Source organism: Haliotis asinina, chromosome 6 (assembly GCF_037392515.1).
Source record: "Haliotis asinina isolate JCU_RB_2024 chromosome 6, JCU_Hal_asi_v2, whole genome shotgun sequence".
In the NCBI taxonomy this organism is placed as follows: domain Eukaryota; kingdom Metazoa; phylum Mollusca; class Gastropoda; order Lepetellida; family Haliotidae; genus Haliotis; species Haliotis asinina.
Window position 1 is genome coordinate 41,196,509 of NC_090285.1, and position 16,963 is coordinate 41,213,471.

At 41.1% G+C, this 16,963-nt stretch overlaps 1 protein-coding gene across 1 annotated transcript in view; it reads left to right on the top strand.

Moving 5' to 3' along the window:
* Positions 1 to 16,963, top strand: part of LOC137287002 (E3 ubiquitin-protein ligase rnf213-alpha-like) — a 130,059-nt gene that overhangs the window by 64,042 nt on the left and 49,054 nt on the right. The window contains exons 27-39 of the mRNA XM_067819079.1: positions 271 to 345; positions 4,083 to 4,189; positions 4,730 to 4,865; positions 5,012 to 5,210; positions 5,357 to 5,591; positions 5,712 to 5,855; positions 12,984 to 13,092; positions 13,323 to 13,488; positions 14,377 to 14,545; positions 15,090 to 15,208; positions 15,802 to 15,999; positions 16,150 to 16,275; positions 16,769 to 16,889. Of these exons, the coding sequence (XP_067675180.1) occupies positions 271 to 345; positions 4,083 to 4,189; positions 4,730 to 4,865; positions 5,012 to 5,210; positions 5,357 to 5,591; positions 5,712 to 5,855; positions 12,984 to 13,092; positions 13,323 to 13,488; positions 14,377 to 14,545; positions 15,090 to 15,208; positions 15,802 to 15,999; positions 16,150 to 16,275; positions 16,769 to 16,889 (1,904 nt within the window). The remainder of the gene's footprint in view (positions 1 to 270; positions 346 to 4,082; positions 4,190 to 4,729; positions 4,866 to 5,011; positions 5,211 to 5,356; positions 5,592 to 5,711; positions 5,856 to 12,983; positions 13,093 to 13,322; positions 13,489 to 14,376; positions 14,546 to 15,089; positions 15,209 to 15,801; positions 16,000 to 16,149; positions 16,276 to 16,768; positions 16,890 to 16,963) is intronic.

The following is a 16,963-nucleotide window of genomic DNA, read 5'->3' on the forward strand; positions in this document are numbered from 1 at the left end:
TTCTTCTCATATGTATCACATGTTTCAACAATTTTCCAGGATTTGGTTACTTATTTAAGCCATTGATCACATTGGAATATCTGATTCCCAATTTCATATTGTCCCTGTGACAAATGGTTTGAGGAGATGTAGGTATCTTGATGACAAATTTCTTGGCTGGTGATTACTTAGCTTTTCCTGGCTAAAGTGATGTTACATACATGTATTTGAATGGAGATGTAACAATATTTTTTTATGGCTTCCATAGTAAACGTGTAACATTTGTTCCAGATCATCGAACCTTTGAGCGGACTATTCCACCACCACTAAAACCAGGAATTTCTAACTTGATTGTCTGCCCTCAAGGTGAGATAGGGCTGCTACTAATGTCTATCATATTGGCTAATATGTTATATATTGCAGTACCAAAGGTGGATTCAGTCATATGTTCAAAGAAATAGCTCTCAGTTAGATATTTTTTATTATGGCTGTAACGATGCATTGAACTGTCGATGGATTGCAATTGTTGGCCCTCTATTAGCAGTTAAGTGATTGTAGAAACAAGAACTATCAGTGCATTGATTGTATGTGTGACACTCAATAGTTCAGTAAATGACTTTATTTTATAAATGTGCAAAAAAATGTTTTCTTAAATGTTTATGTAGTTTTGTATTTTTTCTATTGTTTGGGTGCAACTTCATTGAACTGTTTACTTGATCTGGGTTTTAAGTTTCTTGTCAGTTATCAAAAGAGACTGAAACTGTTTCAGCTCGTTTCCATTTCATATAAACTATACATTCACTCGGGAAATGACCTCAAATGAGACAATTCAAGGAAAAGACTGTTGGAAGAGTATTGCAATAATATTGCAATAGATGGTTACAATTGTCGATCGCTATCACAATAGTATGTTGCAATAGATTATGACTGCGACAATAGCCGTTTCCCTCTCAACAGTCACCCCTATTTTTTATGTGACATAAATGATTAATTATGTTCAATACGCAGACTGATCAGTCATAGAGATCGTCCTTGGGATACATATATGCATTTTCTGCTGCTGGAAAATATGACATGACAGTTGTATCAATGTTTTAATAAAATATTTTACTATAAACGAAAAGTCTTTTGAGAGTTATTTAGGAGTTTAATCCTCTTGCTTGGATGAACATGTCTGAGTGTTCCTCTACTGTTCGTATGGTTTATTCATTCGTTTAATAGGAACAGAACATTTTATTAAACCTGGCAGTTGTATTGTGTGTGACAAATTGTATTTTGCGCTGGCTTTCCCGTGGGTTACGCACGTGTTGCTTTCCCATGGTGGGAAGTCAGCGTCCTGTGTGTTGAAGTGTTGCATTTAATTACTAATTGTTTCATGTCACAGATGTCTACGTAATTTAGTGTCATTAGCTTATACTTGCAGATTGGCTTTCAGGCTTTTATGGTGTGTTCGGTTTGCGGGACGAAATACCCCCCCTAAGATAAACACGATAAGTGTTTGTGCTGTCTTGAAAAGGCGGGTCATTTGCCCAATGTTTGCAAGCTTTGTTTGGGCTTCTCCTCACCGTGCCCAGAAGATAAGAGGGGCCAGCTTTCTCTTTTATAAGAGTTGCATGAGGCGGGAGGGGAACTGACCCAGGAGCCTCCCCCTGTCTAAAGCTAAAAAGACTGAGCATGATGAGTCTAAGGATAAGGCTAAGTGTAGCAGTAAAACCTGCAGGTCTTCGTCTTCTGTCCCTCAGTCGCAGGCCTCTTCTCAGTCTAGTCATGGTTAAGACATGTCTCTAATTACAGAGTTATTTCAGCAGCACATGCACTCGGTGAAGTCCCTTGTCCACGAGTGAGTTGGAGGTCTCTGGAAGGGGTTCCTCACTCAATCTGGACAGGTGAGCGGAGTCTAGGGGGCGGATCTCCGGGCTCTGATCGCTCTTGGCTATGGGTCGAGACACATCGGCTACCACGGAGAGGGAGGGTTCACTCCCAGTCCCTCTCTCGGTGCTGGCGCACAGTGGGTTAAAGATTCCTGGGGTTCCAGTCCCTGCACCACCCTTCCCCATGAGAGCAGAGGGTATGTGCAAGCTGTGGCTGTCGACGTCCTGTTACTCGGCAGCGACACAGTAGAACTTGCTGGCCCTTCCGTTTCGGCTAAGGGTGACGTTTCCAGAGGCTCAGGTTGTCCAGGAGGCTGCAGCGGCCACTGCGTCTTTTAAAGACCCGAAGGCCTTGCTGGAGCAACCACAGTTTCTCGCTCCCAGGTCTCGGTACGGGAGATGGTGTCTTCCTACCTCACAGCCGCATGCGCCCATGCAAACTTGGATTTGTCTCATGGGTCACATTGCGGCAACCGTCTCTGTGGTATGGAGGGCGCACTTGAGGATGCTGGGCTCGCTTGGGCTCACTCGGAGGATCTGGAGAAGTGTCTCACACTTCCCAGTTGGTTGTCTCCTCAACCAGGGATCCCTTTTGGAGCAAGTTTAAACCGATGTGTCCATAGAGGGGGCGTTCTGGGCAGTCTGTTGGCGTTCAGACTCTGGTCCGAAGCCAGTCTTCACATCAATGTCTTAGAACTGAAAGCTGTGCGGTTGGTTTTCAAGCGCTTTCTAGATCATGTCAGGGGCCAGGTGGTGCGTCTCCAGTTAGACAACCGGACGGACGGATGCTCGATCGGCAGATATTCAGAGTTATCTCCCAGTTATTCGGATCATTCCAGGTGGATCTGTTTGCGTCTGGTGGGACGAATCAGATACCCATGTTCTGCTCTTGAATACTGGACCAGAAGGTGTTGGCTTCCGACGCCTTCCTGCTGGATTGGACAAGCAAGGTCCACTTCCCCTGATTCCCCAGGTCCTCTCCCAGCTGTCCACCCAGCCAGCTCATCTGCTTGTGCTTCTGTCACCGCTTTGGCCATCACAGAGCTGGTTTCCGTTAATTCTGACTCACCCTCCTGTTCTAGTACCTTTGCTATCGGACATTCTCACTCAGAATGGTGTGCCACCCCTAATCCAAGGATTCAGTGAATGGCTTTGCTTCTGTGGATCAGGGACCTCTGCAATGAGCACTCACGTACTGGATGTCCATAAGACCCTCAAGATCTATATCAAACGAAAACAAGGGACCCGTATGGGTACCCATCTGATCTGCTGTTACGGTGGTGGGAAGGCTTGGTTGACAGCTAATAAACAGACCCCATCCTGCTGGCTAGTTTCGGTCATTTGTGCTGTTTACCAGACTACGGGCAAGCCTCCTACTGAAGGTTTGAAGGCTCACCCGGTGAGGGCAGTTACCACTTCCAAGGCATTTGCATCGGTACTGCCCATTGAAGAGATTTTCTCTGCTGCTATTAGAGAGGGCCAAGCATGTTTATTAAGCATTATCAGCTTGACTCACATAATAGAGCGCTCTTTGGCTGTACTGTTCTCTCCAGTGGACAGTGTCCTGCCACCCAGGCCAAGTGAGTCTTGGTTCATTGACAGTTGACACTGCTGTTACTGCGTATTAGTGGTCTCCACTGTTGACGTGTCCCAATTCTTCAGGTCAGGTCAGGTCACAGCTGAGCGTTGCTGCATAAGTTAATTTTCATAATTACAATCGCTGTTATTACGTACTGTGCCAGAATTTCCTCCTCCCTAGCCTCCTGTCTTTTGGAGTCTGAGTTTATACATATATGTACCCCTAGGACGATCTCTATGAAAATGAATTAGACAAACCTGTAGAGGTTTCCAATTCTTTGAAGAGATGACTCCAAGTGATGAGGGGCCGTTTAATGAACCAAAAAGACTGTTTGTTTATTGTACAATAGTTTATTAAAACATTGATACAACTGTCAATTGACATTTTCGCACAGCAGAAAATGCATATATGTGCCCCAAGGACGATTCTCTTCAAAGAATTGGAAACCTCTACAGGTTTGTCTAAATATTTGTTGTATTCATGTATTAATGTAATGGAGAGGTGTTTGAATAAGCCATTACGGCTTGTTTACAGATCCCTATTCAATCTATGTTGAATAAAAATATGTTTACACTGTGTGACATAAAATTTACTATCTTTCAGTTTGATACTCATGCTTCACTTTTTTTTATTCTGTAACTTTTGTTTTGTAGCTGACATGCTGAATGCTGTTGTATACATGTACAAGCACTCAGAGGATCAGCCCCTGCCTACACCTGATGAGGTCCTTCTGTGCTCCCCACAAACTACATTTGACCAGGTAAATTTTAACTGATTACTGTTTCCAGTGTCAGTTTTGCCATTTTACTTTTGTAGTTTTACAAGTGACCCTAATGAAGAGATGCAACTGAGGAGGTCACCTGTGCACCTGATATCTTGAAAACTGGTGATAGCATGATTTCCCTTGCATGGTTTCTTCTTATGAGACTGTAAGTTGGTGACAGTGTTTATCGATCATTTATTAGTGATCATTTTGTAAGTATGTAGAAGTAGCTACAGCTGCAGTGTGTACGATAGCAATAGCTCCAGTGTCTGTTCGTAGTCCATTTGACCAGTTACTGATATGATGTGAGTTAATGAAATAACAGATGAGTTCAATTAACTTTAAAATGAGTAACCTTTAATATTTACCTTTAAATTCAAATAAGCTTTGCTACCTTTGCACTCTAGAATTACATCCTTCATTACCATCACTGTTGTGTCATTTGAAAATGTATTCATCAATTTCTATCCTAAACTGATTAATATGAAATCTCATATTATCTTATATTAGTTAGATGAATTATGATTGTGTTTTTAGGTTGACATCTTCCTTCGACGAGCTTTCTTCAGCAACCCTGGCAAGTTGTATACAATGGCCAATGCTGATTTGCTGCAGTATGAGATTGAGGAGAGGGCAGAGAAGAAACTTAAAGAATATGCAAACAGAATTGAAGGTACAAAGTTACATAATATTTTTTGCAAAATAAAGTACATTGACAGCATTTTAGATATCTGATAGCAGAAAATAATACTTTTATTTTCCAAAGGTATCATTCATTGGTTGCTCTGTTTCTACCAACTGCTATTTTATGTTTTTAAGGTCTTGAGTATCAGCTTGTGATTTTGTGTTCAACTGAAAATGAGTTCAAAGCAAGGATTGTGGCTGCTCTTGAAAGGCAGAGGTGTCCACCACCTCCACTGCAACACTTAGAAGACATCAGGCAGTACCTGCTGTTGAAGTTTTCACAGACATATCAGAAACAGGGAATGACATCAGCGTCTGGATTAGATTTTGATGGGTAAGATTTTGGAGGCGGTAAACAGCAATGTAAGATTTCAAAGAAAGCAATTAAAACCTGCTTTCAGCATAAAATTCTCATTTCATGTGATTATAGGGTAATTATTCTTTGTTACGGAAGTATGTTTCAGTGACAATATTTTGCAGTTCCACAGTGAGAGTGATCAAGTCCAAGAGAGCCGGTGTTGGGAAGACCTTGTACAAGAAGCGTCAGGTTGAGGCACTGCAACGTCGGAACCCCAGAGTCCCTGCTACATCAGTGTCCATAAATCTGTATGAGAAAAGTGTGTCCACAACAGCTGTGGCAGAGAAACTGCTGGATCATACTTTACAGCCTGGACAAGTCCAGCCTAGAATATTCCACTTGGACATTTCATATGAGGTGAGCAACATTCACCTTTGTAGAGTCCTGTATCTTTGAGCACATTGCAACTAGAAGACCCAAATATGTATGCATTGAATGAGATGAGTGGATTACACCATGTGATGGTTACTATGGCAGGTTCAGGAAGGTGTTGACTATCTCCTCTTCAACCTGCTGGTTCTGGGCTGCATCAGCAACAACATGGGACATGTCTGGCTAAAGTCTCCCCTGGACCTGTATCTTGTAGAGACCATTCCCATCACAGATATCAGACAGGACAGGGTATGTATCAATCAGTATTTGGAAAGTGAAAGCCTGTATGTGATAATGCTTATCTAGTTGAGACCATCCCCATTACAAACCTTGGTATGTAGTTGTCAATATCTGGAGAGTAAAAGAGTATAGGTAATAATGTGTGTCTGGTATCCCCATCACAGATGTCAAACAGTTCAGGATTACAGGGTAAACCTGGCTCAGAAAACATGTGAGATAAAATCTCACATCTTATGAGATTTAACTGTTCATGATCGCTCAGAAGAAAAAGAATACGAAACAATTAGGCATTGTCATAATCAATTTCAAGTCAAGCAATCCTGAATTCCAATGAATTAAAAGTCTGTAGATCTACTAGCATCACCATTGGTGCCTGCATTCTGGTTGTCATCAAGGTCAACGACTTAACTCTTTCAACACCATTCAACCAGAGGCATATACTGCCATGACACCGAGTTCCTAGCGAATCTGAGGTCATAGATGAAGCTTATGTTTATCAAGGGAAAATATCAACTCATAAATCATTATTGCTAATACATATCATACACCATTTGAAAGGTCTAATCTTACTGTTTATATCTATGAAAGTTACTTTTTATCATATTTTTCACGTAATACGACTTCAACTATACAACTAAATAAGTTAATTTTTAATGAAAACGCAGGCATGCACATTCATATGTCCAGATGAACCACGGAGGAAAAAAAAACGGCGTGGTTTTTTTTTTTCATTTCATGATATCCCCTTTCTTTCATATGTTCATTTATACACGATCAGAAAATTATTAAAGAAAGATTTCTGACGTAATATGTTTGATCGTGTATTTCCTGATATCGGTGGCATTTCACTTGGTAACGTGATACAACATTGTGAAAAACCCCCATTTTAGAATCTCCGTCTGATACTGAATAACATGTGAGGCGATTCGTTTGATGGTGGGTATCATTCGAAAGCTCTGAACATCAACAAAATGAGTGTATCCTTGACAAGAGTATTTCCATAGTTGTAAGAAGCGGTTTTATTGGATAAACATTGGTTTCTAATGATGCTTTTTAGCCTCAGTCTGCAGTAAGGATCGTGATTGGTCAAAATCAGACAAGTGACCTAAGTCAGCCAATCAGATAACAGCAATGGATACTGCACTTCCCTCTCTTTCATTTTTTCATTTTTTCTGAAATGTAATAAGTGCTGACAGCCATTATGAAGAGTGATAGATTTGATAAATGAATCATATGTTAGTTAGGTTCCTGAAAGTGTAAATCATTTTGATGCGACTACTGACTGGTCAATTTTTCAGCCTACAATTCCTGGGGACTGGTGATGTCTTGGCTGATTTTTCAGCCTAGGGTTTTAAATGGGTCAAGTTGTCATTCATAGTCTTTAAGAATTTAAAGATTTTAATATCGAATGAGATGGTTTTGTTAGCAGCCGCCCTTTGTGTGGCTTTGCAGAACACAACTTCTGAACACGAACTCTCTACACCGTCACACAGTGCATTAACAACACAGTACTGTGAGGTTCAGAGTTTGCTCTACTCCTTGAAGTGTAGCACTGTGTAACGATGTTCGATGTTCCATACCTCAACTTATGTTTCAAAGATTAAAAATAGGTAGAAAGCAACAGGAATATGTTTGACAGAACAAAATAACAACAAATCCTTGCTCAGTAAAATAGATTTAAAAACTTTATTATTTCTTATCATACTGGTGAGCAGGATGCCATTTTAAGTCGCTGGAGTTTTTTTTGAGAGTGATTTTATAACAACTGATGCGAGAAAATCACAATATCGCGGCCCAAGTCAATCCCTGGGATTAGCAATCCTTCAATATGTGGAGAGTAACAACCCTCTTTGTGATCAGTTATATTATTTTTCCTTATCCTGACTCATGCTTAATTGTTTACTCTCATCTTCCTGGCAAAGGTAGTGGAATACCTGAAATCCCTTGAAGTTCCCTTCTGAAAGCAGTGGATGTAGAATCCCACTGACCCAAGTATTACCTCCCTTTTCCCACACATATGGTCAGCTGACCGCCAGAAATACTTCACTCTCTCCCTGTCTAGGTCTCAGAGACTAAGTCTCCGTTGATGAAATCATGTTTTCAGTGCAGATTGCGGCTGTCGGCGGTTGACCCGCACATACTTTTGCCCGGAGTGTAAACCTCCATGTTCTGCTCATACTCGTGTATTTTGCATTAAATTGTCTGAAGCAGAATGTTTTTATATTTACGGTCTATTCACAGACGTGCTAGAGACAAGCAACGTCGGCTCACATTAGCCATGTCTAAATCTAGTGAGATGAAGTCAGGTAACCATTTAGTTGTTGATGCTGAGATTCATTCCAGCTATATGCCAGACGTATCTTCAAGGTTGTGTCCAGGGTCGGGCGAGTCCCCTCCCAAGACTCAGAAGAGATCATCCGTTGAGACAGGACCATCTCAGACTAAGAAAATTTAGAAGTCGAAGTTGTCATCTGCAAGATCATAGGAGAATCATCCCTTGCTGATAAAGAAGTCATTCAGGGACGAGATAGTCCCCTTAGAAGAACGTCAATTTTTTTACAAAATCTCCGTTAATGATACAGAATGAAGACACTATGCATCGGACATCGGCAACTAGATCGACAAAGATTGGAAAAGGAAGACAACTGCACTTGTCAACTATGTTGACGGTGTATCAGCAAGAGCATTCATCTAGACCGGCACTCACGTCTGAGGATAAAGAGAAGGTGCATGCACGCACGCACTCCAGAAGATCCAGGTCCCGATCATCAGATCGCAGCACAGAGAAGGATATCCCCCACCGAGAGAGTGCACTCACACGAGTAGTTATACTTGGGTGAGTGACATCACACGCTCGCGTGAGTGCACTCATGCATGGACTCGTCAGCGGAGAAGGTCTCCTTCAGTCTCCCCTATTCATTGAAGACGTTGTATGCCATCATGCCCCCCTTTGGACTCGTCAGCGATCTATGAATTCATCTTTCTCTAGGAAGAATGAAGTTAGACATCAACATGAATTGTCACCGGAGGAAGTCTTATTTTCGGATTCGGAAATCACATCATGGATCACGGATGGTTTAAACCTGGCTTCCCCATCTAAGGATACCAACGAGATCAACACATACAAGATGAGGAATGACAACATTGATACGTTAACATTTCCACCAATACCTGCTGTATCTATGATACCTGAAACTTTGTCTACAACATTCAAGACAGCCAAGTTTCAACAGAACATGTGCACATTGTTTCCTCTTCATAATATGGAACCATTCATCAGAGTGCCTGAAGTCGACGAAGGCTATAAAGGGATTAGCTCGATCTAGAGCCATCAACGAGACTGTCATCACTAAGTTTAGCATTCAGTAAATGAGGAAGAGAGGATGATCCCGTTGGCACTCGTTTCACAGATTAAGGATCAGCAGTTTATGTCGGAACATCTAGCTTCTACCACTGCGGGAATTAATCAACTTCGTGGACAGGGGCTCCTGTCCACCACCTCATGGAGTGAGAACTTCACAAAACCCTTGTATCAAGCCCCATGGTCTGCACCTACGGTATTCGACAGAAGGATTGAAGGGCTAGCAAGATCAGTTACCCAAGATTCAAGGGAAGTTATGATGATAAAATCCATCGACACTTTGACTTCTGTCCCTAAACAGACAAATCATCGTTACACTAGCAAGTCCAAAGTTTCCCAGGGTTCAAAGAACGAGGGACAAGAAATTCAACGATAGAGGGGAGAAATCATCTTCTTCATTTCGTCGCCTCTGTGGAGGAAGTAAACGTTCTCAGACGTCAGGAAGATCGTCTAGGGGCAGTGAAGGAAAAAAATGCTGAAGATCATGGTCAGAACAACTGGAATTTTCCACATCCAGCCGTTCCCATATAACGTCTCCAGTTGGTGAGTGTCTTCAACTCATCTGGAAGAAGGGGGAATTCTCAATGATGAATACGTCATGAAGATGCTTCAAGATGACTGCAACATTCCACTGCATACTACACCTCCGATCACAAGAGATGACGGTATTATCTTCGGTGGAAAAATCTCGACACATCTACCTGGAAGACAATTTATCTACATCAGCTTCAAGCGGTTGATGTTTTTTGGCGTGCTTTACTCTAGTAGACATGTGCTCACCAAACAGTATGGTTAGGGACAAGCCTAAATGCTAGCAAGGGTACCACCGTTTGAACAAGATTTCACGATGATCAGTTATCTGCTGCACTGGTGACGTCACGTCTACAATCTGATTGGTCCCCAAGAGACAACACCCTGTAAAGAAAGCCAGTGACATTACATCTACAATTTGATTGGTCCTCGAGAGACAACACCCTGCGCAGAATGTGATGTTGTTTTCCCAGTGTTGGGAAGTCGTTTACGTTTTATTTACAGTCATTCAACAATGGAAAGATGTCGTTTGCACACTAGGTTAGCAGTCTACAGCATCATTTGATTGTTCAGACTGCATAGAGATCTTCAACAGCAGACTCAATGTTGCCTATCAGGAGGCTTGCAGCAATGAATGGCAGTTTCTGATCGGACAGCCAGCCAGCTATGAATAAACTTCCATGGAATGTCATCACGTTCAGCGTTGATGACCTGAAGACGAAGAATGACGCATCTTCACGGCATACTAGCTCATCATAGGGAAAGTCAGCTCAGTCTACAGTTGGATCTCACTATCAGGTTACTAACTCAGCTCAAATGACTTGAGAATCTAACTCCTCGGGATCTGATTCATCACTACATTGAGATACATCGCTCTCCCAGGATCAGTGGGTCAAAGTTCAAGCCGATGATTAGAACACGTTCTACTCTCTCCATTATCGCTATGTCAGTGATAATGTCTACTCGATCTGCTAGCGTCATCTCAGGATATGACCAGACGATGTCTACTACTACGTTTATGGCAGCAGTTCCTGAGTCAAGGTTTCACGTCCTGACCGGTTTACGATGCTAGCCAACTTTAAACCACATCCGCTAAGGGGAACTCGCCAGTCAAATTTCTGCACAGGAACTTATATGTTACAGTTGGCATTCAACAACCATCTCTATGTAGACACGTCTCTCCAAGGACGAGTGGCCCATCTAAACAATGATGTTGCAGCAGGAATCTGGAAGATGGAAAATTGAACTCTTCCCATCAACCAGTTGGAGATGAAAGTGGTGATTCATGCTATCCATCACTGGTTGACAACACTGAGAGACAAGCTACTGATGATTAACACAGACAATTCAACATTGGCTTTCTACTTTAACAAACAAGGGTCAGTGAGATCACCATCTCTACTACACCTGTGGTTTCAATTTTTCGATATAGTCAACAGTCTGAATCTCCAAATTGAAGCATGTCACATACCAGGAGTCTGTAACATCATGGCATATGTCTTTGAGACATTGGTTTCCAACACTTATAGAGGAGTTAGGACAACCAACATTGCAACAACCAGATTGGGAAAATTTTCTCGTCCATCCCCACACAAAATAGGCACACAGCAACCCATCTGCATTCCGACTTCACATGTGGAATGTATTAAAATCTGTTTAAAACACAGAGGATACTCGACAAGAGAAGTGAAAGCAGTTACCTTAGCCTTACGGAAATCCACTCACACCTTTTATGATGACAAGTGGAAGCGGTTTGAGACATACGCCTAGAAGAAAGGCTTCACAGCGATGAAGGCAACATATCCAGATATAGCAGAATATTTATGTCACCTATGACATTCCAGAGGTCTGAAATTATTTTATTATTTTTTACATGCTTGGCAACTCTCAGCTCGGTTGTCAACATGGAAATGGGGACCAAGGTGACTAAAGTACCCGAGTTACTTGACTTGCTAGGCTCCTTCAAGTTTTAAGACCAGTAACGTAGATTTAGAGCTCCAGCATGGGATCTGAACATTGTACTTCAACATCTCACATGTGATGCGTACGAGCCATTTGATTGATCTCATTTGAACTGCTAACTCAGAAGACGCTGTTTTTCACTTGCCTTGGCTACAGCTGCACAAGCTTTCATGCAAGTCATCAGCAGACAGCTCATCTGGGTCTACGACGCGATTTTATTGCGGAAAATCAAATGCCAGGTCAACCAGATAGACAATTCCACATACCGGCACTATCTTCAATCCCTAGACCTCATAATACTCAAGATTTATCATTATGTCTAGTCAGAGCATTGAAGATACCGAGTCTAGAAGGCAACATTTCAAGCCCCTGTTTATCCCTGTATCTACTTAGACACTTACGGAAGTAAGAGCCGCTATACTTGGCATTCATCAGTTTGGACCACTTGTCATTGCTCACCAACTAACAGTTCCCCGTCAACGCTGACTTAACTCACCCGATTCATCACGTGACTTATGGAAGCCAGACACTCTGCAGAGTATTTTGGTGGAAAGTCTGTGCGCACGTCTTGAACAGACTAGCATAAGTGATTATTACCTTGCATTCATCATGAGGACAATTAACATGAAGAAAGGTCATAACTAGTTTTGATTGTTATATCATGATATTTAGTTGCATCAGAAACTAACAAGACACTAGCTATATTAGTGTTATCAAGTACCAGTCAACAAAACCTTTTTTTGACTTGATGTAACTCCCCCCTAAGACTGAATTATCGCTGTTGCAAGTTCACGTTAGGGGGGAAATTATTGGACGTAATTTACAACTGACAGCAGAATCCAGCGTGGCCTGACCCACCACCGTCTCCATTGGATTCTGTAAGCAATTAAGCATGAGTCAGGATAAGGAAAAATATGTAATTTTCTGAATAAAATTGATATTTTATACTTATCCTGACTCATGGTGAAAACCCTCCCAGCTGCCCCTCACAGACACGCTGAATTCTCGCATTCTCGTGTTGGGCGATTAAAGGAGAGAGTGAAGTATCATGGTGATCAGCTGACCATATGCGCGGGAAAAGGTGAGGTAATACTTGGGTGAGTGTGATTTTACGTCCTCTTCTTTTAGAAGGGAACTTCAAGGGATTTCAGGTGTTCCACTACCTTCGTCAGGAAGAGGAGAGTAAGCAATTAAGCAGGAGTCAGGATAAGTATAAAAAATCAACTTTATTAAAAAATTTACATATTTCAGATATGCATAAATGAGAATTCTTTTGTCTCCAGAGAGCCAGTCAACGTTTGATTCATTCCATACTGGAGGTCCTGCCTGATGTTTTCTGCTGGTCTCCTCAAGACAGTCAGCAAATCCTTACCACAGACCACAAGCCTGAAGGTCAGACATTCCAGACTATGTGCATTATTTCTGTTAACTGCCAATGCTTGAGCATTCATTTAGAAGATTGTTAGACTTCCTTATTGATGTCTTGGAATATTTTCTTCAGAAAAAAATGGAAATCAGTGTGTATGTCATTTTATGAATTGAACTCACTGTTTGTGTAAAAAGAGTCATTTTAAATACTGGTTAATATTTTTTAACTATTATTTATCTGCTATTTTCTTCAGATTACTCTGATAATGACAGACTCTTTGATGACATAGAGTTTCAAAGCCAAGTTTACCAGCGCCCATTTCAGTATCTCAAGCGATTAAACATCAAAGCCAGTCTTGCTGAAATCAACCCAGCTGTACCAGAAGGATCACATCAAGAATGTCTCAATGTACTTCTACAGTGAGTGCTGTCTTCAGTTGCTGTTATTGACATTATCCTAGTGTTAAAACAGTCGTTTGTGATTTTTTTATATACAGTCGTGCCCCGTTTATCCGAACCTCAGATATCTGGAAAACTCTCCTTCCGAACGAAAATTCCTTAAAACAAATTCACAACGTTCTAAAATTACACACCTGTCCGGAAATCCAGTTATCATAACCGTAAGGTCATTTTTACATACAAAAACACTAAATTATGTGCATTTTTTTGTCTCGTATATCTGGATGGTTGAGCACCTGTATGTTTCCACACACGAGTAAAGAGGGCCTCATGTGCCGTAACAAAGAAGTTGTCAGTCTTTAAAGAGTAGCAAGGTGACACTGAGTTAATTTTGAGGCGTGTCAATTTGTGGGTCACAATGATTAATTAATCCGGATGATAAAGCAAGCCTGGACAGCTGTGAGCGAAAAGACCATTGCTGACTGCTTTTGTCATGTGGATATTATCCAATCAAATGAGGACCCACAAGAAGACATGGCCTTGTCGGAACTTCGCGATCCTGTGCACAAGTTGCAACTGTGACTGTTACTGCCTATGATCTTGTGAATGTCAACAGTGATGAACTGACCGGCGAAAGTCCTCTCGCTTTTCTATACAGCCAGTGCAAAAGGCTATGATTGATTTCTTCAAGCAAGCATAACTGCATGAACAGGTATGAGACATTGTATGCGCTGATATTTGTTTATGCGTACCGAGGAAAATTCGCTTATCCAGACAATTTCAATGAAAACACAAATGTTCGGATAAATGGGGCACGACTGTATTATGAATATCAGCAACAGAAAATTTTACTGTCTCTAGAGTCTTTTACAGTAACAGAACAAACTATGCAATCATTTTGAACTTCAGACACTGTGGAGTACGAGATCCATCCTGGTCTGAACTGCACAACTTTGTATGGTTCCTGAATACACAGCTGGTTGACTTTGAGAACTCCATCTTCTGTTCAAACCTCATTTTGGAGGATCTGCCTGGCTTTCCAGTGTTGGTATTGCACTTCCTTATCCAGATGTCGAGAGTAAGTGTTCAGATTAAGTATTGACAAACACAAAGACATCTTGTTATAGGTGACTATTTGTTTCTGGACCAACACTCATAAATCCTTTGTGGTACCCTTCAATGTGATACTGGTCAGATGCTTTTATAGTGTGTTTTGATTTCATTGTTTTATGTTATGCCAGTTGACTTGTATTATGAATTCATATTTCTAATCATCACCATACTTGTTTCTTTCGAGACAAATCATACCAGACTCCGACATGTTCCTCAACCTCAAGAAATGTTCTCAATTTTTCCATGAAACTCTTCTGATCAGATCTGCCATTTGTCAACACAAGTTGTGTTGGGTGTCTGACTATCAACTTTTCATGATAGTCACTGTTACAGTCAGTAGATAAGAGCTCCAATTACATTTGTGATGAAATGTGGAAAACATGAAGATAACAGAATGTGACATAGAGACAGCAACTGCTATACTAAGGATATTTTTAATTCAGTACAAATAATTTATTCATGTTGTAAAACCACAAAGTCTGCTAATAGAACATTTTGTTTGCCCCTAGGATTTTGCGACCAGGTCACTCGTGATGAGCGAGGAGTCTCCTCTAGACCAACTGGATGTACAAGAGAGAGAAGAAGAAGATCTTGCACAGTTTCAGATGAAGCGGACTTGGGAGAGCAGGTTCGATATTCAATGTCTGAAAGTATTTTATGCACAACTATGTATAATGTAAGCTGTCTAATCTCGCACTCATTGGGACTGAAGAAATAATCCGGTTTAGACAATGTGCTGGATTGTAGAGCTAATGATACATGTGCAAACCATGGATGGAACTGAGATCTTATACCAGTGTTGTCAACTTGCTGAATAGGACAGATGCCGTTTTTCACAGCTTCCATTGTACTTTTAAGTGTGATTATTCTTTGTGATTACTTAGAGTGTCAGAGTTTATTTTTATGCCACACTCAGCAATATTCCAGCTATAAGGCGGCAGTCTGTAAATAATCGAGTCTGGACCAGACAATCAAGTGACCAACAACATGAGCATCGATCTACACAATTGGCAACCGATGACATGTGTCAACGAGTCTGACCGCGCGATCCCGTTAGTTGCCTCTTATGACAAGCATATTCTACCCCGGGACCTTCACGGGTTGTGATTATTTAGAGATGCTGATTTCAAGCCACATTTCTGCTCAAAGCTAATTGATATTTTTCACCTATATTGGGTTTCAAGTTATCAATAAACATTGAGATATTAAAATGGTTTTCAGCCCTCATCCCTACATTTTTTTCAACCCTGATGGTCACACTATGACCTTCCTTGGTTTCAACATCGACCGCCAGACAGGGAACATGGTGGACCAGCAGACAGGGCGGGTGCTAGAGAGAAATCTAGTGCCGAAACCACTACAGGAAGCACTGATCAGGAACAGGGTCAACATCAATGAGAACTTTGATCAGATGCAAAGGTAGGTTGAAGCATTATGTTAAATGGTTTTATAATGTGGCTTTAGAAACTAACTACTTTGTGTAATTGATTCTGTGAGTTGAAGTTCTATTTTTTGCAAAATTATTTCTTTAGTGTACATGTATGGGTCATGTTTTTCCACTAATTTCAGACGAGAGAGATTGGCTAAGCTGTGCAGTGTGATGCCAGGTGTCGACTCTGTACATGACCCTGACGAAACATATGAACTGACAACAGACAATGTCAAGAAGATTCTGGCTATTTACATGAGATTTAGGTAAGTAATAATTCCATTTGAATAAATGGTTTATTGTATGAAAAATTAAATTCTGCTTAAATGTGAGGTAAATGATACATGGTCAATATTAAGAAGTTATTTCATGATGGTTTTCCTTTTGCTGTTCATATCAGCCAAAGACTACCATATCAACCCTCGGATATAACTGGCAAATGAGAGACTGTCGTGTCATAACCTTTTTATCATGTTCCACATCTAGACATGTAACTCCAAAATAAACTAGGCTCTGCCTATTTAAGTTTCAAGGTTGTTCATTTTATGACTCTAAAATAAACTTGGCTCTGCCTATTTAAGTTTCAACTTGAATCATTCCATACCAGTTTATTTACTGGGCAGTACTACTGATATGGATTTTCGGCCTTAGGGCTGATATGGCTAATATGCATTTTTGGCACAGGTGGTCTCTATGGAGATAAGCCAACAACCAGTATTGTATGAGCTAAATATGGTCTACATGTATATGCTTCTACAGGTGTGGCATTCCGGTGATAATCATGGGAGAGACCGGATGTGGGAAGACAAGACTGGTCAAATTCATGTGTGCCTTACAGTGCCTGCCAGACTCAGACATGGAAAATATGGTCATTATGAAGGTGTGTGTCAAAAGAAATAGTTGTTATGTGGTTAAGATGGCGATTGTCATTTCTAAGACCCATTCATTTCCCTA